Here is a 26,870-nt window from a genome sequence, read left to right on the forward strand (position 1 = left end):
GTATGTGTATATATGTCTCTCTCTCTCTGTGTTACAGAGGTCTGAGTGCAGGGAGGGGAGGGGTGTTGTAAAATCATGAGGGGGGCTTAGATGACAGAGGCAGACAGCGTCCAGTGTAGGAGAACAGACGGTATTTGAAGGGTTTGTGAGGGTGAGTAGCTAGGAATCTCTGTTCTAAGTCAGCCATAAAGAGGTTTGCATACTGTCATGCCATTTTGGTGCCCATGGTTTGTAGATAGATAATTGAAGATTAAATAATTGTGGGTAGTATAAATTCTGTAAGTTTACTGACTGTAGAAGCACTATATATCTGGTTAGAGCTGTCTGAGGAAAGAATCATCTGTATGTGGAATATTGCTGTACAGGGATTCCACATCCATTGTCACAAGTATAGTATCCTCTGGCAATTCTGTTATCTGGCTGATTTTGTTAAGAAAATCAGTGGTGTCTTTTATAAAGCTAGTGGTGTTAATAACTAAGGGCTTAAGAATATTCTCCACTAGGCCCGAGATTTGCTCAGTCAGAGTGTCCATGCCTGTTATTATTGGTCTCCCTGGGTTCCCTGGTTTGTGGATTTTTGGGAGCATGTAGAATGTCCCTATGCTAGGGTTAGAAGGCACCAGTTTGTACAGTTTATGTCGCGTGTGTTTAGGGAATGTTTTCTAAGTTGCAAAGTGTATTTCTGGGTGGGGTCCTTTTCCAGTTTATTGTAATAAGTTTGATCTGATAATTGTCTATTTCCCTCTGTGATGTAGTCCTGTGTATTCATGATCACCACTGCTCCTCCCTTGTCTGCAGGCTTAATGGTAATATTTTTATTATTTCTTAAGTTTTTATAGCCTTTTTTTATAAATGTGAGAGGTTATTCATTATTTCTTTCTGTTGTGTGTTAATCAGGAATGCAGTTCTCAACTTGAAGCTTTCAATATAGCGGTCCAATTTGGTGTTGCGTCCTGATGCAGGTGTGAAGATTGTGTTCTTTTTGCTTCCATTGTAGTCCTCCAGAGTGCTGGTATTTTCTTTGTCATAGAATAATTCCTTTAGCCACAATCTCCTGAAGAATTCTTCTAAGTCTGAGTAGAGTTGGATGTTGTCTAGATTTGTATTTGGACAGCATGATAATCCTTTAGACAGTACTGATATATTTGGCCCTGACAGGTGGTAGTTTGAAAGGTTCACAATCCCTGAGTTTTCTGTATGGTTCTTTCTCAGTTTCTCACTGGTACATCTGCAAAGTTTTTCAGCATACTCAGAGTTATAAGTGGATTCTTAATGTTCAGTCCCTTTGGAATGAGATTTATTTTTTGCAGGATAAGAAGAATATATCACTGCTGATCTGTGTTTCTTTTGTTATCAGTTTCATCGTTTGCTTCTTATTACGACTGTATTCAGTATCTTCCATTTTGATTGGAGTAGCCGTGTTAGTCCAGTGATTTAGATAACAAAATAACAAGAGTATTGCATTGAGAAGGAGGATAGTTAAAAATAGTGAAATTCTATTGGCTGATTTGAATAGCCAATAAAATTTCACTTGCTCTCATCCTATTGGCTAATTTAAACAGCCAATAGGATTTGAGTAGCTTTCATCCTATTGGCTGATTTGAATTGGAAGAATCAAATCAGCCAATAGGAATTCAAGGGACACCATCTTTAATCGAGTACCTTGAATTCACTATTCAGTGTACGGCGGAGACCGTACGAAGAGGATCCTCCACGCTCCATGGCTCCGCGGTCACCAGTCTTCAGTTCCAGGGTCGGCGGTCTTCAGCTCCGCTCCGCACAGGATGTTCCTGGAAGAAGAAGAGGTTGCGCTTGGAAGAAGACTTCACCGCCTCGAACAGGACCTTCTCCGCCGGACTTCAGGAACCGCGAGTACCAACCTGGGGCTTAGATTTAGTATTTTTTAAGGGTTTTTTGGGGGGTTTGTTTTATTTAGATTAGGGATGGGCAATAAAAAAGCTAAATGCCCTTTTAAGGGCAATGCCCAAACAAATGCCCTTTTCAGGGCGATGGGTAGTTTAGGTTTTTTAGTGTTAGGTTCTTTTATTTTGGCGGGTGGGAGGGGGTTTAATGTTAGGTGTGACTTTGTATATTTTTTGTAAAAGAGCTAATTATCTTGGGGCAATGCCCTGCAAAAAGCCCTTTTAAGGGCTACTGGTAGTTTATTATTAGAGTAGGGGGTGTTTTAATTTTGGGGGGTCTTTTTTATTTTCATAGGGATTAGGTTTAATTTTGTTAAATTTGGTAATTAGATTTTTTTATTTTCTGTAACTTTAGAATGTATTAGTTTAGGTAATTTGGGTTTATTTAATGGGGTGTTAGATTAGGGGGTGTTTGGTTAGGGGGTTTTAGGTTAGTGTACTGTACTTAGTTATTTAAATAGTTATTTGCGTTGTGGGTTTTGGTGGTTTGAAGGGTTAATAAGTTAAATAGGTTTATTGCGATGTAGGGGTTTTGCTGTTTAGGGGTTAATAGAGTAAATAAGTTTATTGCGATGTGGGGGTTTTGCGGTTTAGGAGTTAATAGGGTAATTAGGTTTATTGCGATGTGGGGGGTTTGCGGTTTAGGAGTTAATAGGGTAATTAGGTTTATTGCGATGTGGGGGTTTTGCGGTTTAGGGGTTAATAGGGTAATTAGGTTTATTGCGATGTGGGGATTTTGCGGTTTAGGGGTTTATAGGGTAATTAGGTGTATTGTGATGTGGGTGGTTGACGGTTAAGGGGTTAATAGGGTAATTAGGTGTATTGTGATGTGGGGGTTTTGAGGTTTAGGGGTTAATAGGGTAATTAGGTTTATTGCGATGTGGGGATTTTGCGGTTTAGGGGTTAATAGGGTAATTAGGTGTATTGTGATGTGGGTGGTTGACGGTTAAGGGGTTAATAGGGTAATTAGGTTATTGCGATGTGGGGGTTTTGCGGTTTAGGGTTAATAGGGTAATTAGGTGTATTGCGATGAGGGTGGTTGACTGTTAAGGGGTTATTCATTTTAGTTTTACTTGCGATTTTCATAAATAGTTATATAAAACAAGAGTTACAAAATACAATGTTTCTACATCTGTAGTTTAAGTCTCTGGGCAGGCTTATCGACTAGTATGTATATAATCGTATACATATATATATCAATTTCCTGCCATCGCTGTGGGACCCCATCGCTGACCGCATCAGAACGAGGCTCTCATTGGAGCCTATGGACGTTCGCTCTCGTGAGCACAATGCTTCCCAGCAATGCGAATGCGAGCTTGCGTTTGCATTGCTGACAACTTGCAATACCAGCACACATTAGCGTGTGCTGGTATTGCACAGGGGAGCGCAAACATCGCTTTCATGAAAGATCCACTTGTAATCCGGCCAGAAGCGTAACTAGAAACCACAGGGCCCAAGTGCAAGAATCTAAGAAGGCCCCCCCCCACCCCCACCACCAAAAATAGTGAATTTGATATATATCTTTTTTTTTTTTTTTTACATTTAACACAGAAAAAAAATGTGAATCAGATTACATGTCTGCAAAAGGAGGTACCCTGTGCCCACAGTCTGTGACATGGTCTGACCCCCTATTACTGTATATAGTGACACTGTTTAACCCACCATTGCTGTATATAGTGAGTCAGTGACACAGTCTGTAATCTGCCGGTAAGATGGCCTGACCCTACCCGCCCGAGTACTTTATAAAGTGACCACAGTAGTCTGTGAAATGGTCCAGCCCCCCCCCCCCGTACTGTATATAGTGGTACTGTATAGTGACACTGTTTACCCGCCCCCACATGCTGTAGTAACAAGGTCTGTAATTTGCTGGTTCCACAAACATACACACACACATACATGCATAAATACTCACACAGTTACATACATACATACACGCATAAATACACACACAGTCACACACACGCATAAATACACACACAGTCACATACATACATGCATAAATACACACAGTCACATACATACACACTCACACATACATGCATAAATACACATACAGTCACATACATACACACACACAGTCACACACATACACACACACGCATAAATACACACACAGTCACATACATACATGCATAAATACACACACAGTCACTTACATACACACACATACATGCATAAATACACACACAGTCACATACATACATACACACATACACAGTCACATACATACATACATGCATAAATACACACACAGTCACATACATACACACACAGTCACATACATACATGCATAAATACGCACACAGTCACATACATACACATACACACACAGTCACCTACAAACACACAGTCACATACATACATGCATAAATACACACAGTCACATACATACACATACACACACATACATGCATAAATACACACACAGTCACATACAAACACACACACACATACATGCATAGATACACACACAGTCACATACATACACACACACACATGTATAAATACACACACAGTCACATACATACATACACACATACATGCATAAATAAACACAGTCACATACATGCATAAATACACACACAGTCACATACATACATACATACACACATACATGCATAAAAAAAACCACACAGTCACATACACACATAAACACCAATAGGTAAAACACTAACCCCTGTAGTCACAGTGCAGGCAGTGGCACCTCTGCACCCCCTGTAGTTTCCCCCTGAATCCGGCCCTTTATGTTCTAATCTTAGGACTCTTTAATATCTTTAATCACAAGGTTTAATGTGCAACATCTCAACAGTACATTAGCTGCCAGGAAGCAGTACATACAGTACATCAGCTGCCAGCAAGCAGTACATACAGTACATTAGCTGCCAGCTAGCAGTACATACAGTACATTAGCTGCCAGCAAGCAGTACATACAGTACATTAGCTGCCAGCAAGCAGTACATACAGTACATTAGCTGCCAGCTAGCAGTACATACAGTACATTAGCTGCCAGCTAGCAGTACATACAGTACATTAGCTGCCAACTAGCAGTACATACAGTACATTAGCTGCCAGCTAGCAGTACATACAGTACATTAGCTGCCAGCAAGCAGTACGTACAGTACATTAGCTGCCAGCAAGCAGTACATACAGTACATTAGCTGCCAGCAAGCAGTACGTACAGTACATTAGCTGCCAGCAAGCAGTACGTACAGTACATTAGCTGCCAGCAAGCAGTACATACAGCACATCAGCTGCCAGCAAGCAGTACATACAGCACATCAGCTGCCAGCAAGCAGTACATACAGTACATTAGCTGCCAGCAAGCAGTACATACAGTACATTAGCTGCCAGCAAGCAGTACGTACAGTACATTAGCTGCCAGCAAGCAGTACATACAGTGCATTAGCTGCCAGCAAGCAGTACGTACAGTACATTAGCTGCCAGCAAGCAGTACATACAGTACATTAGCTGCCAGCAAGCAGTACGTACAGTACATTAGCTGCCAGCAAGCAGTACATACAGTACATTAGCTGCCAGCTAGCAGTACGTACAGTACATTAGCTGCCAGCTAGCAGTACGTACAGTACATTAGCTGCCAGCAAGCAGTACGTACAGTACATTAGCTGCCAGCAAGCGGTACATACAGTACATTAGCTGCCAGCTAGCAGTACATACGGTACATTAGCTGCCAGCTAGCAGTACGTACAGTACATTAGCTGCCAGCAAGCAGTACGTACAGTACATTAGCTGCCAGCAAGCAGTACATACAGTACATTAGCTGCCAGCTAGCAGTACGTACAGTACATTAGCTGCCAGCAAGCAGTACATACAGTACATTAGCTGCCAGCTAGCGGTACTTACTGTACAATAGCTGCCAGCTAGCAGTACATACAGTACATTAGCTGCCAGCAAGCAGTACATACAGTACATTAGCTGCCAGCTAGCAGTACATACAGTACATTAGCTGCCAGCAAGCAATACATACAGCACATTAGCTGCCAGCTAGCAGTACGTACAGTACATTAGCTACCAGCAAGCAGTACATAGAGTACATTAGCTGCCAGCTAGCAGTACATACAGCACATTAGCTGCCAGCTAGCAGTACTTACTGTACAATAGCTGCCAGCTAGCAGTACATACAGTACATTAGCTGCCAGCAAGCAGTACATACACCACATTAGCTGCCAGCTAGCAGTACATACAGTACATTAGCTACCAGCAAGCAGTAGATAGAGTACATTAGCTGCCAGATAGCAGTACATACAGCACATTAGCTACCAGCTAGCAGTACTTACTGTACAATAGCTGCCAGCTAGCAGTACATACAGTACATTAGCTGCCAGCAAGCAGTACATACACCACATTAGCTGCCAGCTAGCAGTACATACAGTACATTAGCTGCCAGCTAGCAGTACATACAGTACATTAGCTGCCAGCAAGCAATACATACAGCACATTAGCTGCCAGCTAGCAGTACGTACAGTACATTAGCTGCCAGCAAGCAGTACATAGAGTACATTAGCTGCCAGATAGCAGTACATACAGTACATTAGCTGCCAGCAAGCAGTACATACAGTACATTAGCTGCTAGCAAGCAGTACATACAGCACATTAGCTGCCAGCTAGCAGTACGTACAGTACATTAGCTGCCAGCAAGCAGTACATACAGTACATTAGCTGCCAGCAAGCAGTACATACAGCACATTAGCTGCCAGATAGCAGTACATACAGAACATTAGCTGAAAGCAAGCAGTACATACAGCACATTAGCTGCCAGATAGCAGTACGTGCAGTACATTAGCTCCCAGCTAGAAGTACATACAGTACATTAGCTGCCAGTACTTACTGTATAATAGATGCATCTGGTTGCAACAATAAAGCTAATAAAACAAACTGACCCACTGACCATTACAGAGACAGTGAACAGCAACACAGAACTACAGCAAGTGTCAGTACATTAGCTGCCAGATAGCAGTACATACAGTACATTAGCTGCCAGATAGCAGTACATACAGTACATTAGCTGCCAGCTAGCGGTACTTACTGTACAATAGCTGCCAGCTAGCAGTACATACAGTACATTAGCTGCCAGCAAGCAGTACATACAGCACATTAGCTGCCAGCTAGCAGTACATACAGTACATTAGCTGCCAGCAAGCAGTACATACACCACATTAGCTGCCAGCTAGCAGTACATACAGTACATTAGCTACCAGCAAGCAGTAGATAGAGTACATTAGCTGCCAGATAGCAGTACATACAGCACATTAGCTACCAGCTAGCAGTACTTACTGTACAATAGCTGCCAGCTAGCAGTACATACAGTACATTAGCTGCCAGCAAGCAGTACATACACCACATTAGCTGCCAGCTAGCAGTACATACAGTACATTAGCTGCCAGCTAGCAGTACATACAGTACATTAGCTGCCAGCAAGCAATACATACAGCACATTAGCTGCCAGCTAGCAGTACGTACAGTACATTAGCTGCCAGCAAGCAGTACATAGAGTACATTAGCTGCCAGATAGCAGTACATACAGTACATTAGCTGCCAGCAAGCAGTACATACAGTACATTAGCTGCTAGCAAGCAGTACATACAGCACATTAGCTGCCAGCTAGCAGTACGTACAGTACATTAGCTGCCAGCAAGCAGTACATACAGTACATTAGCTGCCAGCAAGCAGTACATACAGCACATTAGCTGCCAGATAGCAGTACATACAGCACATTAGCTGATAGCAAGCAGTACATACAGCACATTAGCTGCCAGATAGCAGTACGTGCAGTACATTAGCTCCCAGCTAGAAGTACATACAGTACATTAGCTGCCAGTACTTACTGTATAATAGATGCATCTGGTTGCAACAATAAAGCTAATAAAACAAACTGACCCACTGACCATTACAGAGACAGTGAACAGCAACACAGAACTACAGCAAGTGTCAGTACATTAGCTGCCAGATAGCAGTACATACAGTACATTAGCTGCCAGATAGCAGTACATACAGTACATTAGCTGCCAGCTAGCGGTACTTACTGTACAATAGCTGCCAGCTAGCAGTACATACAGTACATTAGCTGCCAGCAAGCAGTACATACAGCACATTAGCTGCCAGCTAGCAGTACATACAGTACATTAGCTGCCAGCAAGCAATACATACAGCACATTAGCTGCGAGCTAGCAGTACGTACAGTACATTAGCTACCAGCAAGCAGTACATAGAGTACATTAGCTGCCAGATAGCAGTACATACAGTACATTAGCTGCCAGCAAGCAGTACATACAGTACATTAGCTGCCAGCAAGCAGTACATACAGTACATTAGCTGCCAGCAAGCAGTACATACAGTACATTAGCTGCCAGCAAGCAGTACATACAGTACATTAGCTGCCAGCTAGCAGTACATACAGTACATTAGCTGCCAGCTAGCAGTACATACAGTACATTAGCTGCCAGCAAGCAGTACGTACAGTACATTAGCTGCCAGCAAGCAGTACGTACAGTACATTAGCTGCCAGCAAGCAATACATACAGCACATTAGCTGCCAGCTAGCAGTACATACAGTACATTAGCTGCCAGCAAGCAATACATACAGCACATTAGCTGCCAGCTAGCAGTACATACAGTACATTAGCTGCCAGCAAGCAGTACATAGAGTACATTAGCTGCCAGCAAGCAGTACATACAGTACATTAGCTACCAGCTAGCAGTACTTACTGTACAATAGCTGCCAGCTAGCAGTACATACAGTACATTAGCTGCCAGCAAGCAGAACATACACCACATTAGCTGCCAGCTAGCAGTACATACAGTACATTAGCTGCCAGCTAGCAGTACATACAGTACATTAGCTGCCAGCAAGCAGTACATACAGCACATCAGCTGCCAGCAAGCAGTACATACAGTACATTAGCTGCCAGCAAGCAGTACATACAGCACATTAGCTGCCAGCTAGCAGTACATACAGTAAATTAGCTGCCAGCAAGCAGTACATACAGTACATTAGCTGCTAGCAAGCAGTACATACAGCACATTAGCTGCCAGCTAGCAGTACGTACAGTACATTAGCTGCCAGCAAGCAGTACATACAGTACATTAGCTGCCAGCAAGCAGTACATACAGCACATTAGCTGCCAGATAGCAGTACATACACCACATTAGCTGCCAGCAAGCAGTACATACAGCACATTAGCTGCCAGATAGCAGTACGTGCAGTACATTAGCTCCCAGCTATCAGTACGTACAGTACATTAGCTGCCAGTACTTACTGTATAATAGATGCATCTGGTTGCAACAATAAAGCTAATAAAACAAACTGACCCACTGACCATTACAGAGACAGTGAACAGCAACACAGAACTACAGCAAGTGTCAGACAGACCACAATACTCACTAGGTCAGCAGATACGGCCGTAGTAATCAGGGAGTACGGCCCATTTACAAGGGCTCCACACACCAGCAGCATACCTATAGGAGAAACAGTGAGACAAAGAGGTAGAGTGAGATGACAGACAGAGGTACAGACATATAGCAAATTTCCCCCTGAAAGTTAAACTGACACAAGAAACCTCAGTTCATGATACTCACATACTGTGACTGCTGGCCCTGCCTTACTGACAGCGGAAAAGACATAAAGCTGCAGAAAAAGAGAAAATCATTATGTACAGACTCGAGGTCTGTGATACCTAAAGTGGGGTATTATGTACAGACTTGAGGTCTGTGATACCTACAGGGGGGTATTATGTACAGACTCGAGGTCTGCGATACCTACAGGGGGGTATTATGTACAGACTCGAGGTTTGCGATACCTACAGGGGGGGTATTATGTACAGACTCGAGGTCTGTGATACCTAAAGTGGGGTATTATGTACAGACTCAGGTTGTGATACCTACAGGGGGGTATTATGTACAGACTCGAGGTCTGTGATACCTACAGGGGGGTATTATGTACAGACTCAAGGTCTGCGATACCTACAGGGGGGTATTATGTACAGACTCGAGGTCTGTGATACCTACAGGGGGGGTATTATGTACAGACTCGAGGTCTGCGATACCTACAGGGGGGGTATTATGTACAGACTCGAGGTCTGCGATACATACAGGGGGGTATTATGTACAGACTCTAGGTCTGTGATACCTACAGGGGGGTATTATGTACAGACTCGAGGTCTGCGATACCTACAGGGGGTATTATGTACAGACTCTAGGTCTGTGATACCTACAGGGGGGTATTATGTACAGACTCAAGGTCTGCGATACCTACAGGGGGTATTATGTACAGACTCGAGGTCTGTGATACCTACAGGGGGGTATTATGTACAGACTTGAGGTCTGTGATACCTACAGGGGGGTATTATGTACAGACTTGAGGTCTGTGATACCTATAGGGGGGGTATTATGTACAGACTCAGGTCTGTGATACCTACAGGGGGGTATTATGTACAGACTCAGGTCTGTGATACCTACAGGGGGGGTATTGTGTACACACTCAGGTCTGTGATACCTACAGGGGGGGTATTGTGTACACACTCATCTGTGATACTTACTGTCGGAGCTGCACAGAGTAGCATGAGTCCACAGGTTGTTGCACGTTTATGAAATTTATCAGAGATCACTCCAGCCAAAATTCCACCTATTTCAAGAGAGTCAGAGATTATACATGTATGTGTCCCCCCCATGACAGTTTACTGCCCCAAGCATGTAACCCCCGGTCGCTCACTGCCCATAACATGTACCCCTCTGACTGCTTACTGCCCCCAGCCTGTATCTTCCCTGACCACTCACTGTTTCTAGCCTGTACCACTTAACTCACTGCCCCTCAACATGTACCACCCTGATTGCTCGCTGCCCCATAGCTTGTCCCCCTTGACCAATCACTGCTCCCCTTCCTATACACCCATGACCAATCACTGCTCCCCAGCATGTACACCCCTGATTTCTCATTGCCCTTCTTCTATAACCTGATCACTCACTGCATCCTCTCATGCACACAGTTGTTTAAGTAATTTCTCTTGGAGTTGTATGTGGGGTTAAACATTTTTCTCTGTCTCCAAAAAAGTCCTGGCTAGGCTAAGTGAGTGGATACCTAAAGGAAAAAGAGGGACGTATACTGCAGGTGGAGCTTCAGTCATCTGTTAGGGGTCTGTAGCTACTGCACAATGTCAAGAGAATGTGTAAGCCTATGACTTAATCAGAATACATTCCTCCTTCTGCCTCTTCCTCCTCCTTCCACCTTCCCCTTACTCTTCCTTTTCGCACTTCTTCCTCCTCCTCATTCTTCCTCCCTCCACCTTCCTCTTCTTTCTCCTGCTTCTTCTTCTGCATCCTCATTCCTCATCATGCTTCTTCCTCTTCCTTCTCCTTCCTCCTCCTGCTTCTTCAACTTCCTAATCCTTCTTATTCCTCCACCTGCTCCCTCTTCTGCTTCCTCCTCCACCTTCTTCATCCTCCTCCTTTCTTCTAATTCTCCTTCCTCCTCCTACTCCTCCTTCCTCCTCCACCTTCATCCTCCTCCTGCTCCTTCCCCTTATTTCTCCTTCATCCTCCTCCTTCCTTCTAATTCTCCTTCCTCCTCCTTCTGCCTCCTACTCCTCCTTCCTCCTCCATCTTCATCCTCCTCCTGCTTCTTCCCCTTATTCCATCTTCATCCTTCTCCTTCCTTCTAATTCTCCCTCCTCCTTCTGCCTCCTACTCCTCCTTCCTCCTCCACCTTCATCCTCCTCCTGCTTCTTCCCCTTATTTCTCCTTCATCCTCCTCCTTCCTTCTAATTCTCCTTCCTCGTTCTGCCTCCTACTCCTCCTTCCTCCTCCACCTTCATCCTCCTCCTGCTTCTTCCCCTTATTTCTTCTTCATCCTCCTCCTTCCTTCTAATTCTCCTTCCTCCTCCTTCTGCCTCCTACTCCTCCTTCCTCCTCCATCTTCATCCTCCTCCTGCTTCTTCCCCTTATTCCATCTTCATCCTCCTCCTTCCTTCTAATTCTCCCTCCTCCTTCTGCCTCCTACTCCTCCTTCCTCCTCCACCTTCATCCTCCTCCTGCTTCTTCCCCTTACTCCATCTTCATCCTCCTTCTTCATTCTAATTCTCCTTCCGCCTCCTACTCCTTCCTCCTCCTGCTTCTTCAACTTCCTAATCCATCTTATTCCTCCACCTGCTCCCTCTTCCGCTTCCTCCTCCAGCTTCTTCATCCTCCTCCTTTCTTCTAATTCTCCTACCTCCTCCTTCTGCCTCCTACTCCTTCTTCCTACTCCACCTTCATCCTCCTCCTGCTTCTTCCCCTTATTCCTCCTTCATCCTCCTCCTTCCTTCTAATTCTCCTTCCTCGTTCTGTCTCCTACTCCTCCTTCCTCCTCCACCTTCATCCTCCTCCTGCTTCTACCCCTTATTTCTTCTTCATCCTCCTCCTTCCTTCTAATTCTCCTTCCTCCTCCTTCTGCCTCCTACTCCTCCTTCCTCCTCCTGCTTCTTCCCCTTATTCCATCATCATCCTCCTTCTTGCTTCTAATTCTCCCTCCTCCTTCTGCCTCCTACTCCTCCTTCCTCCTCCATCCTCCTCCTGCTTCTTCCCCTTATTTCTTCTTCATCCTCCTCCTTCCTTCTAATTCTCCTTCCTCCTCCTTCTGCCTCCTACTCCTTCCTCCTCCACCTTCAACCTCCTCCTGCTTCTTCCCCTTACTCCATCTTCATCCTCCTTCTTCATTCTAATTCTCCTTCCGCCTCCTACTCCTTCCTCCTCCTGCTTCTTCAACTTCCTAATCCATCTTATTCCTCCACCTGCTCCCTCTTCCTCCTCCAGCTTCTTCCTCCTCCTCCTTTCTTCTAATTCTCCTTCCTCCTCCTTCTGCCTCCTACTCCTTCTTCCTACTCCACCTTCATCCTCCTCCTGCTTCTTCCCCTTATTCCTCCTTCTCACTCCTTCTCTGGTGCACTACTAGCTGAGCACATCTGGTGAGACAAATGTATGCAGCCACCAGTTGTGCACTTCTGCTCCTAAGCCTATGTAGGTATCTGAATTTAAGGCAATGCCTGGGGCTCATATGTAGCCATATTAGGGCAAAGCTCAGTAATAAACACAAAACGTTTCTTTGTATGTTCCATCTGAACTTTCTAATTTACTTTTATTATGAAATTGTATTTGTTCTTTTGGTACATTTTGTTGAAAAGCAGGGAGATAAGCTCAGGAGTGTGCACGTGCCTGGAGCACTATATGGCAGCAGTGCAAGAACGCTCCTGTCATGCAGTGCTTCAGGCACCGACCTAAATATCTCTTCAACAAAGAATACCATGGGAATGAAGCCAATTGCAAACTTTAAGAATTGTAAATTATGTCTGACTCCTATCCCTTTAAATCTAAACAAAACTCACCAAAAATTCCCCCAACATCAAAAAGTGTAGACAAATCCCCAGCTCGCCGAACGTCCATGTGACCTGTAGGGAAAATGTAGTGCGTAGTAAGAAAAAGCCATTATACACAGTAATAGGGGGTGAGGTTATAGGGTGTAATAGGGAGAGCTATAGGGATGGTTATATGGTGTAATAGGGAGAGCTATAGAGAGGGTTATATGGTGCAATAGTGAGAGTTATAGGGAGGGTTTTATGGTGCAATAGGAGAAGTTATAGGGAGGGTTATATGGTGCAATAGGAGTTATAGGGAGGGTTATGTGGAGCAATAGCAGGAGTTATAGGGAGGGTTATATGATGCAATAGGAGGAGATATAGGGAGGGTTATATGGTGCAATAGGAGGAGTTATAGGGAGAGTTATATGGTGCAATAGGAGGAGTTATAGGGAGGGTTATATGGTGTAATAGGAGGAGTTATAGGGAGGGTTATATGGTGCAATAGGAGGAGTTATAGGGAGGGTTATATGGTGCAATAGGAGGAGTTATAGGGAGGGTTATATGGTGCAATAGGAGGAGTTATAGGGAGGGTTATATGGTGCAATAGGAGGAGTTATAGGGAGGGTTATATGGTGCAATAGGAGGAGTTATAGGGAGGGTTTTATGGTGCAATAGGAGGAGTTATTGGGAGGGTTATATGGTGCAACAGGAGGAGTTATAGGGAGGATTTTATGATGCAATAGGAGGAGATATAGGGAGGGTTACACGGTGCAATAGGAAGAGTTATAGGGAGGGTTATATGGTGCAATAGGAGGAGTTATAGGGAGGGTTGTATGGTGCAATAGGAGGAGTTATAGGGAGGGTTGTATGGTGATATAGGGAGAGTTATAGGGAGGGTTATATGGTGCAATAGGGAGAGTTATATGGAGGGTTATATGGTGTAATAGGGAGAGCTATAGGGAGGGTTATATGGGGCAATAGGGAGGGTTATAGAGAGGGTTATATGGAGCAGTTATATGCTGCAGAAGGAGGAATTATAGGGAGAGTTATATGGTGCAGTAGGAGGAGTTATAGGGAGGGTTATATGGTGCAGTAGGAGGAATAATAGGGAGAGTTATATGGTGAGGGTTATGTGGTGCAATAGGGGGAGTTATAGGGAGGGTTATATGGTGCAATAGGAGGAGTTATAGGGAGGGTTATATAATGCAATAGGAGGAGTTATAGGGAGGGATATATAGTGCAATAGGAGGAGTTATAGGGAGGGTTGTATGGTGCAATAGGAGGAGTTATAGGGAGGGTTGTATGGTGCAATAGGGAGAGTTATAGGGAGGGTTATATGGTGCAATAGGGAGAGTTATAGGGAGGGTTATATGGTGTAATAGGGAGAGCTATAGGGAGGGTTATATGGGGCAATAGGGAGGGTTATAGAGAGGGTTATATGGAGCAGTTATATGGTGCAGTAGGAGGAATAATAGGGAGAGTTATATGTGCGCAGTAGGAGGAGTTATACGGAGGGTTATATGGTGCAGAAGGAGGAATTATAGGGAGAGTTATATGGTGAGGGTTATGTTGTGCAATAGGAGGAGTTATAGGGAGGGTTATATGATGCAATAGGAGGAGTTATAGGGAGGGATATAGGGTGCAATAGGAGGAGTTATAGGGAGGTTTGTATGGTGCAATAGGAGGAGTTATAGGGAGGGTTGTATGGTGCAATAGGGAGAGTTATAGGGAGGGTTATATGGGGCAATAGGGAGGGTTATAGAGAGGGTTATATGGAGCAGTTATATGGTGCAGTAGGAGGAGTTATAGGGAGGGTTATATGGTGCAGTAGGAGGAGTTATAGGGAGGGTTATATGGTGCAATAGGAGGAGATATAGGGAGGGTTATATGGTGCAATAGGAGGAGTTATAGGGAGGGTTATATGGTGCAATAGGAGGGGTTATAGGGAGGATTATATGGAGCAGTTATATGGTGCAGTAGGAGGAATTATAGGGAGAGTTATATGTGCGCAGTAGGAGGAGTTATAGGGAGGGTTGTATGGTGCAATAGGAGGAGTTATAGGGAGGGTTGTATGGTGCAATAGGGAGAGTTATAGGGAGGGTTATATGGGGCAATAGGGAGGGTTATAGAGAGGGTTATATGGAGCAGTTATATGGTGCAGTAGGAGGAGTTATAGGGAGGGTTATATGGTGCAGTAGGAGGAATTATAGGGAGAGTTATATGGTGCAATAGGAGGAGATATAGGGAGGGTTATATGGTGCAATAGGAGGAGTTATAGGGAGGGTTATATGGTGCAATAGGAGGAGTTATAGGGAGGTTTATATGGTGCAATAGGAGGGGTTATAGGGAGGGTTATATGGTGCAATAGGGAGAGCTATAGGGAGAGGTATATGGTGCAATAGGAGGAGTTATAGGGAGGGTTATTTGATGCAATAGGAGTTGTTATAGGGAGGGTTATATGGTGCAATAGGAGGAGTTATAGGGAGGGTTATATGATGCCATAGGGAGAGCTATAGGCAGGGTTATATGGTGCAATAGGAGCAGTTATAGGGAGGGTTATATGGTGCAATAGGAGGAGTTATAGGGAGGGTTATATGGTGCAATAGGAGGAGTTATAGGGAGGGTTATATGGTGCAATAGGAGGAGTTATAGGGAGGGTTATATGGTGCAATAGGAGAAGTTATAGGGAGGGTTATGTGGTGCAATAGGAGGAGTTATAGGGAGGGTTATATGGTGCAATAGGAGGAGTTATAGGGAGGGTTATATGGTGCAATAGGAGGAGTTATAGGGAGGGTTATATGGTGCAATAGGAGGAGTTATAGGGAGGGTTATATGGTGCAATAGGAGGAGTTATAGGGAGGGTTATATGGTGCAATAGGAGGAGTTATAGGGAGGGTTATATGGTGCAATATGAGGAGTTATAGGGAGGGTTATATGGTGCAATAGGAGGAGTTATAGGGAGGGTTATATAGTGCAATATAAGGAGTTATAGGGAGGGTTACACAGTGCAATAGGAGGAGTTATATGGAGGGTTATATGGTGCAATAGGAGGAGTTATAGGGAGGGTTACACGGTGCAATAGGAGGGTTTATAGGGAGGGTTATATGGTGCAATAGGAGTTATAGGGAGGGTTATATGATGCAATAGGAGTTATAGGGAGGGTTATATGGTGCAATAGGAGGAGTTATAGGGAGGGTTATAGGCTGCAATAGGAGGAGTTATAGGGAGGGTTATATGGTGCAATAGGAGGAGTTATAGGGAGGGTTATATGGTGCAATAGGAGGAGTTATAGGGAGGGTTACACAATGAAATAGGAGGAGTTATAGGGAGGGTTATATGGTACAATAGGAGGAGTTATAAGGAGAGTTATATGGTACAATAGGAGGTGTTATTGGGACCAGTTATATGGTGCAATATGAGGAGTTATAGGGAGGGTTATATGGTGCAATAGGAGGAGTTATAGGGAGGATTCTATGGTGCAATAGGAGGAGTTATAGGGAGGGTTCTATGGTGCAATAGGAGGAGTTATAGGGAGGGTTATATGGTGCAATAGGAGTTATAGGGAGGGTTATATGGTGCAGTAGGAGGAATTATAGGGAGAGTTATATGGTACAATAGGAGGAGTTATAGGGATGGTTATATGATGCAATAAGGACAGCTATAGGGAGGGTTCAATGGTGCAATAGGAGTTATAGGGAGGGTTATATGGTGCAATAGGAGGAGTTATAGGGAGGGTTATAGGCTGCAATAAGAGGAGTTATAGGGAGGGTTATATGGTGCAATGGGAGGAGTTATAGGGAGGGTTACACGGTGCAATAGGAGGAGTCATAGAGAGGGTTATATGGTGCAATAGGGAGAGCTATAGGGAGGGTAATATGGTGCAATAGGGAGAGCTATAGGGAGGGTTATATGGTGCAATAGGAGGAGTTACATAGAGTGTTATATGGTGCAATAGGGAAAGCTATAGGGAGGGTTATATGGGGCAATAGGGAGGGTTATAGAGAGGGTTATATGGAGCAGTTATATGGTGCAGTAGGAGGAGTTATAGGGAGGGTTATATGGTGCAGTAGGAGGAATTATAGGGAGAGTTATATGGTGCAATAGGAGGAGATATAGGGAGGGTTATATGGTGCAATAGGAGGAGTTATAGGGAGGGTTATTTGATGCAATAGTTGTTATAGGGAGGGTTATATGGTGCAATCGGAGGAGTTATAGGGAGGGTTATATGGTGCAATCGGAGGAGTTATAGGGAGGGTTATATGATGCCATAGGGAGAGCTATAGGCAGGGTTATATGGTGCAATAGGAGCAGTTATAGGGAGGGTTATATGGTGCAATAGGAGGAGATATAGGGAGGGTTACACAGTGCAATAGGAGGAGTTATAGGGAGGGTTATACGGTGCAATAGGAAGAGTTATAGGGAGGGTTATAGGGTGCAATAGGAGGAGTTATAGGGAGGGTTATATGGTGCAATAGGAGGAGTTATAGGGAGGGTTATAGGGTGCAATAGGAGGAGTTATAGGGAGGGTTATATGGTGCAATAGGGAGAGCTATAGGGAGGGTTATATGGTGCAATAGGAAGAGTTATAGGGAGGGTTATATGGTGCAATAGGAGTTATAGGGAGGGTTATATGGTGCAATAGGAGGAGTTATAGGGACGGTTATATGGTGCAATAGGAGGAGTTATAGGGAGGGTTATATGGTGCAATAGGGAGAGCTATAGGGAGGGTTATATGGTGCAATAGGGAAAGCTATAGGAAGGGTTATATGGTGCAATAGGAGGAGTTATAGGGAGGGTTATATGGTGCAATAGGAGGAGTTATAGGGAAGGTTATATGGTGCAATAGGGAGAGCTATAGGGAGGGTTATATGGTGCAATAGGAGGAGTTATAGGGAGGGTTATATGGTGCAATAGGAGGAGTTATAGGGAGGGTTATATGGTGCAATAGGAGGAGTTATAGGGAGGGTTATATGGTGCAATAGGAGGAGTTATAGGGAGGGTTATATGGTGCAATAGGAGGAGTTATAGGGAGGGTTATATGGTGCAATAGGAGGAGTTATAGGGAGGGTTATATGGTGCAATAGGAGGAGTTATAGGGAGGGTTATATGGTGCAATAGGAGGAGTTATAGGGAGGGTTATATGGTGCAATAGGAGGAGTTATAGGGAGGGTTATATGGTGCAATAGGAGGAGTTATAGGGAGGGTTATATAGTGCAATATAAGGAGTTATAGGGAGGGTTACACAGTGCAATAGGAGGAGTTATATGGAGGGTTATATGGTGCAATAGGAGGAGTTATAGGGAGGGTTACACGGTGCAATAGGAGGGTTTATAGGGAGGGTTATATGGTGCAATAGGAGTTATAGGGAGGGTTATATGGTGCAATAGGAGTTATAGGGAGGGTTATATGGTGCAATAGGAGGAGTTATAGGGAGGGTTATAGGCTGCAATAGGAGGAGTTATAGGGAGGGTTATATGGTGCAATAGGAGGAGTTATAGGGAGGGTTACACGATGAAATAGGAGGAGTTATAGGGAGGGTTATATGGTGCAATAGGAGGAGTTATAGGGAGGGCTATATGGTGCAATAGGAGGAGTTATAGGGAGGGTTATATGGTGCAATAGGAGGAGTTATAGGGAGGGTTATATGGTGCAATAGGAGTTATAGGGAGGGTTATATGGTGCAATAGGAGGAGCTATAGGGAGGGTTATATGGTGCAATAGGGAGAGCTATAGGGAGGGTTATATGGTGCAATAGGAGGAGTTATAGGGAGTGTTATATGGTGCAATAGGAGGAGTTATAGGGAGGGTTATATGGTGCAATAGGAGTTATAGGGAGGGTTATATGGTGCAATAGGTGTTATAGGGAGGGTTATATGGTGCAATAGGAGGAGTTATAGGGAGGGTTATATGGTGCAATAGGAGGAGCTATAGGGAGGGTTATATGGTGCAATAGGAGGAGTTATAGTGAGGGTTATATGGTGCAATAGGAGGAGTTATAGGGAGGGTTATATGGTGCAATAGGAGGAGTTATAGGGAGGGTTATATGGTGCAATAGGAGTTATAGGGAGGGTTATATGGTGCAATAGGAGGAGTTATAGGGAGGGTTATATGGTGCAATAGGAGGAGCTATAGGGAGGGTTATATGGTGCAATAGGAGGAGTTATAGGGAGGGTTATATGGTGCAATATTAGGAGTTATATGGAGGGTTATATGGTGCAATGGGAGGAGCTATAGGGAGGGTTATATGGTGCAATAGGAGGAGTTATAGGGAAGGTTATATGGTGCAATAGGTGGAGTTATAGGGAGGGTTATATGGTGCAATAGGAGGAGCTATAGGGAGGGTTATATGGTGCAATAGGAGGAGTTATAGGGAGGGTTATATGGTGCAATAGGAGTTATAGGGAGGGTTATATGGTGCAATAGGAGGAGTTATAGGGAGGGTTATATGGTGCAATAGGAGGAGTTATAGGGAGGGTTATATGGTGCAATAGGAGTTATAGGGAGGGTTATATGGTGCAATAGGAGTTATAGGGAGGGTTATATGGTGCAATAGGAGGAGTTATAGGGAGGGTTATATGGTGCAATAGGAGGAGTTATAGGGAGGGTTATATGGTGCAATAGGAGTTATAGGGAGGGTTATATGGTAAAATAGGTGTTATATGGAGGGTTATATGGTGCAATAGGAGGAGTTATAGGGAGGGTTATATGGTGCAATAGGGAGGGTTATAAGAGAGGGTTATATGGTACAATAGGAAGAGGAGTTATAGGGAGGGTTATATGGTGCAATAGGAGGAGGAGTTATAGGGAGGGTTATATGGTGCAATAGGAAGAGGAGTTATAGGGAGGGTTATATGGTGCAATAGGAGGAGTTATAGGGAGGTTATATGGTGCAATAGGAGGAGTTATAGAGAGGTTATATGGTGCAATAGGAGGAGTTATAGGGAGGGTTATATGGTGCAATAGGAGGAGTTATAGGGAGGGTTATATGGTGCAATAGGGAGAGCTATAGGGAGGGTTATATGGTGCAATAGGGAGAGCTATAGGGAGGGTTATATGGTGCAATAGGGAGAGCTATAGGGAGGATTATATGGTGCAATAGGGAGAGCTATAGGGAGGATTATATGGTGCAATAGGGAGAGCTATAGGGAGGGTTATATGGTGCAATAGGGAGAGCTATAGGGAGGATTATATGGTGCAATAGGAGGAGTTATAGGGATAGTTATATGGTGCAGTAGGAGGAGTTATAGGGAGGGTTATATGGTGCAGTAGGAGGAATTATAGGGAGAGTTATATGGTGCAATAGGAGGAGTTATAGGGAGGGTTATATGGTGCAATAGGAGGAGTTATAGGGAGGGTTATATGGTGCAATAGGAGGAGTTATAGGGAGGGTTATATGGTGCAATAGGGAGGGTTATAAGGGAGGGTTATATGGTGCAATAGGGAGAGCTATAGGGAGGGTTATATGGTGCAATAGGGAGGGTTATATGGTGCAATAGGGAGAGCTATAGGGAGGATTATATGGTGCAATAGGGAGAGCTATAGGGAGGATTATATGGTGCAATAGGGAGAGCTATAGGGAGGGTTATATGGTGCAATAGAGAGAGCTATAGGGAGGATTATATGGTGCAATAGGGAGAGCTATAGGGAGGGTTATAAGGTGCAATAGGAGGAGCTATAGGGAGGGTTATATGGTGCAATAGGAGGAGTTATAGGGAGGGTTATATGGTGCAATATTAGGAGTTATATGGAGGGTTATATGGTGCAATGGGAGGAGCTATAGGGAGGGTTATATGGTGCAATAGGAGGAGTTATAGGGAAGGTTATATGGTGCAATAGGTGGAGTTATAGGGAGGGTTATATGGTGCAATAGGAGGAGCTATAGGGAGGGTTATATGGTGCAATAGGAGGAGTTATAGGGAGGGTTATATGGTGCAATAGGAGTTATAGGGAGGGTTATATGGTGCAATAGGAGGAGTTATAGGGAGGGTTATATGGTGCAATAGGAGGAGTTATAGGGAGGGTTATATGGTGCAATAGGAGTTATAGGGAGGGTTATATGGTGCAATAGGTGTTATAGGGAGGGTTATATGGTGCAATAGGAGGAGTTATAGGGAGGGTTATATGGTGCAATAGGAGGAGCTATAGGGAGGGTTATATGGTGCAATAGGAGGAGCTATAGGGAGGGTTATATGGTGCAATATTAGGAGTTATATGGAGGGTTATATGGTGCAATGGGAGGAGCTATAGGGAGGGTTATATGGTGCAATAGGAGGAGTTATAGGGAAGGTTATATGGTGCAATAGGTGAAGTTATAGGGAGGGTTATAGGCTGCAATAGGAGGAGTTATAGGGAGGGTTATATGGTGCAATAGGAGGAGTTATATAGAGTGTTATATAGTGTAATAGGGAAAGCTATAGGGAGGGTTATATGGTGCAATAGGAGGAGTTATAGGGAGGGTTATATGCTGCAATAGGGAGAGCTATAGGGAGGGCTATATGGTGCAACAGGAGGAGTTATAAGGAGGGTTATATGGTGCAATAGGAGGAGTTATAGGGAGGGTTACACGGTGCAATAGGAGGAGTTATAGGGAGGATTATATGGTGCAATAGGAGGAGTTATAGTGAGGGTTATATGGTGCAATAGGAGGAGTTATAGGGAGGGTTATATGGTGCAATAGGAGGAGTTATAGTGAGGGTTATATGGTGCAATAGGAGGAGTTATAGGGAGGGTTATATGGTGCAATAGGAGTAGTTATAGGGAGGGTTATATGGTGCAATAGGAGGAGTTATATGGAGGGATATATGGTGCAATAGGGAGAGCTATAGGGAGGGTTATATGGTGCAATAGGAGGAGATATAGGGAGGGTTATAAGGTGCAATAGGAGGAGATATAGGGAGGGTTACACAGTGCAATAGGAGGAGTTATAGGGAGGATTATATGGTGCAATAGGATGAGTTATAGGGAGCAGTTATATGGTGCAGTAGGAGGAGTTATAGGGAGAGTTATATGGTGCAATAGGAGGAGTTATAGGGAGAGTTATATGGTGCAGTAGGAGGAGTTATAGGGAGGGTTATATGGTGCAGTAGGAGGAATTATAGGGAGAGTTATATGGTGCAATAGGAGGAGTTATAGGGAGGGTTATATGGTGCAATAGGAGGAGTTATAGGGAGGGTTATATGGTGCAATAGGAGGAGTTATAGGGAGGGTTATATGGTGCAATAGGGAGGGTTATAAGGGAGGGTTATATGGTGCAATAGGGAGAGCTATAGGGAGGGTTATATGGTGCAATAGGGAGAGCTATAGGGAGGATTATATGGTGCAATAGGGAGAGCTATAGGGAGGATTATATGGTGCAATAGGGAGAGCTATAGGGAGGGTTATATGGTGCAATAGGGAGAGCTATAGGGAGGATTATATGGTGCAATAGGGAGAGCTATAGGGAGGGTTATAAGGTGCAATAGGGAGAGCTATAGGGTGGGTTATATGGTGCAATAGGGAGAGCTATAGGGAGGGTTATATGGTGCAATAGGAGGAGCTATAGGGAGGGTTATATGGTGCAATAGGAGGAGCTATAGGGAGGGTTATATGGTGCAATAGGAGGAGTTGTAGGGAGGGTTATATGGTGCAATAGGAAGAGCTATAGAGAGGGTTATATGGTACAACCGGAGGAGTTATAGGGAGGGTTATATGGTGCAATAGGGAGAGCTATAGGGAGGGTTATATGGTGCAATAGGGAGAGATATAGGGAGGGTTATATGGTGCAATAGGAGGAGTTATAGGGAGAGTTATATGGTGCAATAGGAGGAGGAGTTATAGGGAGGGTTATATGGTGCAATAGGAGGAGGAGTTATAGGGAGGGTTATATGGTGCAATAGGAGGAGTTATAGGGAGGTTATATGGTGCAATAGGAGGAGTTATAGAGAGGTTATATGGTGCAATAGGAGGAGTTATAGGGAGGGTTATATGGTGCAATAGGAGGAGTTATAGGGAGGGTTATATGGTGCAATAGGAGTTATAGGGAGGGTTATATGGTGCAATAGGGAGAGCTATAGGGAGGGTTATATGGTGCAATAGGGAGAGATATAGGGAGGGTTATTTGGTGCAATAGGAGGAGTTATAGGGAGAGTTATATGGTGCAATAGGAGGAGGAGTTATAGGGAGGGTTATATGGTGTAATAGGAAGAGGAGTTATAGGGAGGGTTATATGGTGCAATAGGAGGAGTTATAGGGAGGTTATATGGTGCAATAGGAGGAGTTATAGAGAGGTTATATGGTGCAATAGGAGGAGTTATAGGGAGGGTTATATGGTGCAATAGGAGGAGTTATAGGGAGGGTTATATGGTGCAATGGGAGGAGTTATAGGGAGGGTTATATGGTGCAATAGGAGGAGTTATAGGGAGGGTTATATGGTGCAATGGGAGGAGTTATAGGGAGGGTTATATGGTGCAATGGGAGGAGCTATAGGGAGGGTTATATGGTGCAATAGGAAGAGTTATAGGGAGGGTTATATGGTGCAATAGGAGGAGTTATATGGAGGGTTATATGGGCAATAGGAGGAGTTATAGGGAGGGTTATATGGTGCAATAGGAGGAGTTATATGGAGGGTTATATGGGCAATAGGAGGAGTTATATGGAGGGTTATATGGGCAATAGGAGGAGTTATAGGGAGGGTTATATGGTTCAATAGGAGGAGTTATAGGGAGGGTTATATGGTGCAATAGGAGGAGTTATAGGGAGGGTTATATGGTGCAATAGGAGGAGCTATAGGGAGGGTTATATGGTGCAATAGGAGGAGTTATAGGGAGGGTTTTATGGCGCAATAGGAGGAGCTATAAGGAGAGTTATATGGTACAATAGGAGGAGTTATAGGGAGGGTTATATGGTGCAATAGGAGGAGATATAGAGAGGGTTATATGGTGCAATAGGAGGAGTTATAGGGAGGGTTTTATGGCGCAATAGGAGGAGCTATAAGGAGAGTTATATGGTACAATAGGAGGAGTTATAGGGAGGGTTATATGGTGCAATAGGAGGAGATATAGAGAGGGTTATATGGTGCAATAGGAGGAGTTATAGGGAGGGTTATATGGTGCAATAGGAGGAGTTATAGGGAGGATTATATGGTGCAATAGGAGGAGTTATAGGGAGGGTTATATTGTGCAATAGGAGGAGTTATTGGGAGGGTTAAATGGTGCAATAGGAGTTATAGGGAGGGTTATATGGTGCAATAGGAGGAGATATAGAGAGGGTTATATGGTGCAATAGGAGTTATAGGGAGGGTTATATGGTGCAATAGGAGGAGATATAGAGAGGGTTATATGGTGCAATAGGAGGAGTTATAGGGAGGGTTATATGGCGCAATAGGAGGAGCTATAGGGAGGGTTATATGGCGCAATAGGAGGAGCTATAGGGAGGGTTATATGGTGCAATAGGAGGAGTTATATGGAGGGTTATATGGTGCAATAGGAGGAGTTATAGGGAGAGTTATATGGTGCAATAGGAGGAGTTATAGGGAGGATTATATGGTGCAATAGGAGGAGTTATAGGGAGGGTTATATGGTGCAATAGGAGGAGTTATAGGGAGGATTATATGGTGCAATAGGAGGAGTTATAGGGAGGGTTATATGGTGCAATAGGAGGAGTTATTGGGAGGGTTATATGGTGCAATAAGAGGAGTTATAGGGAGGGTTATATGGTGCAATAGGAGGAGTTATAGGGAGGATTATATGGTGCAATAGGAGGAGTTATAGGGAGGGGTATATGGTGCAATAGGAGGAGTTATAGGGAAGGTTATATGGTGCAATAGGAGGAGTTATAGGGAGGGTTATATGGTGCAATAGGAGGAGTTATAGGGAGGGTTATATGGTGCAATAGGAGGAGTTATAGGGAGGGTTATATGGTGCAATAGGAGGAGTTATAGGGAGGGTTATATAGTGCAATAGGAGGAGTTATAGGGAGGGCTATATGGTGCAATAGGAGGAGTTATAGGGAGGGTTATATGGTGCAATAGGAGGAGTTATAGGGAGGGTTATATGGTGCAATAGGAGGAGTTATAGGGAGGGTTATATGGTGCAATAGGAGGAGCTATAGGGAGGGTTATATGGTGCAATTGGAGGAGTTATAGGGAGGGTTATATGGTGCAATAGGAGGAGTTATAGGGAGGGTTATATGGTGCAATAGGAGGAGTTATAGGGAGGGTTATAAGGTGCAATAGGAGGAGTTATAAGGAGGGTTATATGGTGCAATAGGAGTTATAGGGAGGGTTATATGGTGCAATAGGTGTTATAGGGAGGGTTATATGGTGCAATAGGAGGAGTTATAGGGAGGGTTATATGGTGCAATAGGAGGAGCTATAGGGAGGGTTATATGGTGCAATAGGAGGAGTTATAGGGAGGGTTATATGGTGCAATATTAGGAGTTATATGGAGGGTTATATGATGCAATGGGAGGAGCTATAGGGAGGGTTATATGGTGCAATAGGAGGAGTTATAGGGAAGGTTATATGGTGCAATAGGTGGAGTTATAGGGAGGGTTATATGGTGCAATAGGAGGAGCTATAGGGAGGGTTATATGGTGCAATAGGAGGAGTTATAGGGAGGGTTATATGGTGCAATAGGAGTTATAGGGAGGGTTATATGGTGCAATAGGAGGAGTTATAGGGAGGGTTATATGGTGCAATAGGAGGAGTTATAGGGAGGGTTATATGGGCAATAGGAGGAGTTATAGGGAGGGTTATATGGTTCAATAGGAGGAGTTATAGGGAGGGTTATATGGTGCAATAGGAGGAGTTATAGGGAGGGTTATATGGTGCAATAGGAGGAGCTATAGGGAGGGTTATATGGTGCAATAGGAGGAGTTATAGGGAGGGTTTTATGGCGCAATAGGAGGAGCTATAAGGAGAGTTATATGGTACAATAGGAGGAGTTATAGGGAGGGTTATATGGTGCAATAGGAGGAGTTATAGGGAGGGTTATATGGTGCAATAGGAGGAGATATAGAGAGGGTTATATGGTGCAATAGGAGGAGTTATAGGGAGGGTTTTATGGCGCAATAGGAGGAGCTATAAGGAGAGTTATATGGTACAATAGGAGGAGTTATAGGGAGGGTTATATGGTGCAATAGGAGGAGATATAGAGAGGGTTATATGGTGCAATAGGAGGAGTTATAGGGAGGGTTATATGGTGCAATAGGAGGAGTTATAGGGAGGATTATATGGTGCAATAGGAGGAGTTATAGGGAGGGTTATATGGTGCAATAGGAGGAGTTATTGGGAGGGTTATATGGTGCAATAGGAGTTATAGGGAGGGTTATATGGTGCAATAGGAGGAGATATAGAGAGGGTTATATGGTGCAATAGGAGTTATAGGGAGGGTTATATGGTGCAATAGGAGGAGATATAGAGAGGGTTATATGGTGCAATAGGAGGAGTTTTAGGGAGGGTTATATGGCGCAATAGGAGGAGCTATAGGGAGGGTTATATGGTGCAATAGGAGGAGTTATATGGAGGGTTATATGGTGCAATAGGAGGAGTTATAGGGAGAGTTATATGGTGCAATAGGAGGAGTTATAGGGAGGATTATATGGTGCAATAGGAGGAGTTATAGGGAGG

The 26,870-nt window shown here is 44.0% G+C and overlaps 1 protein-coding gene across 1 annotated transcript in view; it reads right to left on the bottom strand.

The window, feature by feature from the left end:
• The window catches only part of SLC37A1 (solute carrier family 37 member 1), a 303,425-nt gene that overhangs the window by 89,105 nt on the left and 187,450 nt on the right, over positions 1-26,870 (bottom strand). Inside the window, exons 14-17 of the mRNA XM_053705706.1 lie at positions 13,292-13,354; positions 10,475-10,560; positions 9,516-9,564; positions 9,322-9,395 (exon numbers count right to left, since the gene is read on the bottom strand). Of these exons, the coding sequence (XP_053561681.1) occupies positions 9,322-9,395; positions 9,516-9,564; positions 10,475-10,560; positions 13,292-13,354 (272 nt within the window). The remainder of the gene's footprint in view (positions 1-9,321; positions 9,396-9,515; positions 9,565-10,474; positions 10,561-13,291; positions 13,355-26,870) is intronic.

This window comes from Bombina bombina, chromosome 3 (assembly GCF_027579735.1).
Source record: "Bombina bombina isolate aBomBom1 chromosome 3, aBomBom1.pri, whole genome shotgun sequence".
Lineage (NCBI taxonomy): Eukaryota > Metazoa > Chordata > Amphibia > Anura > Bombinatoridae > Bombina > Bombina bombina.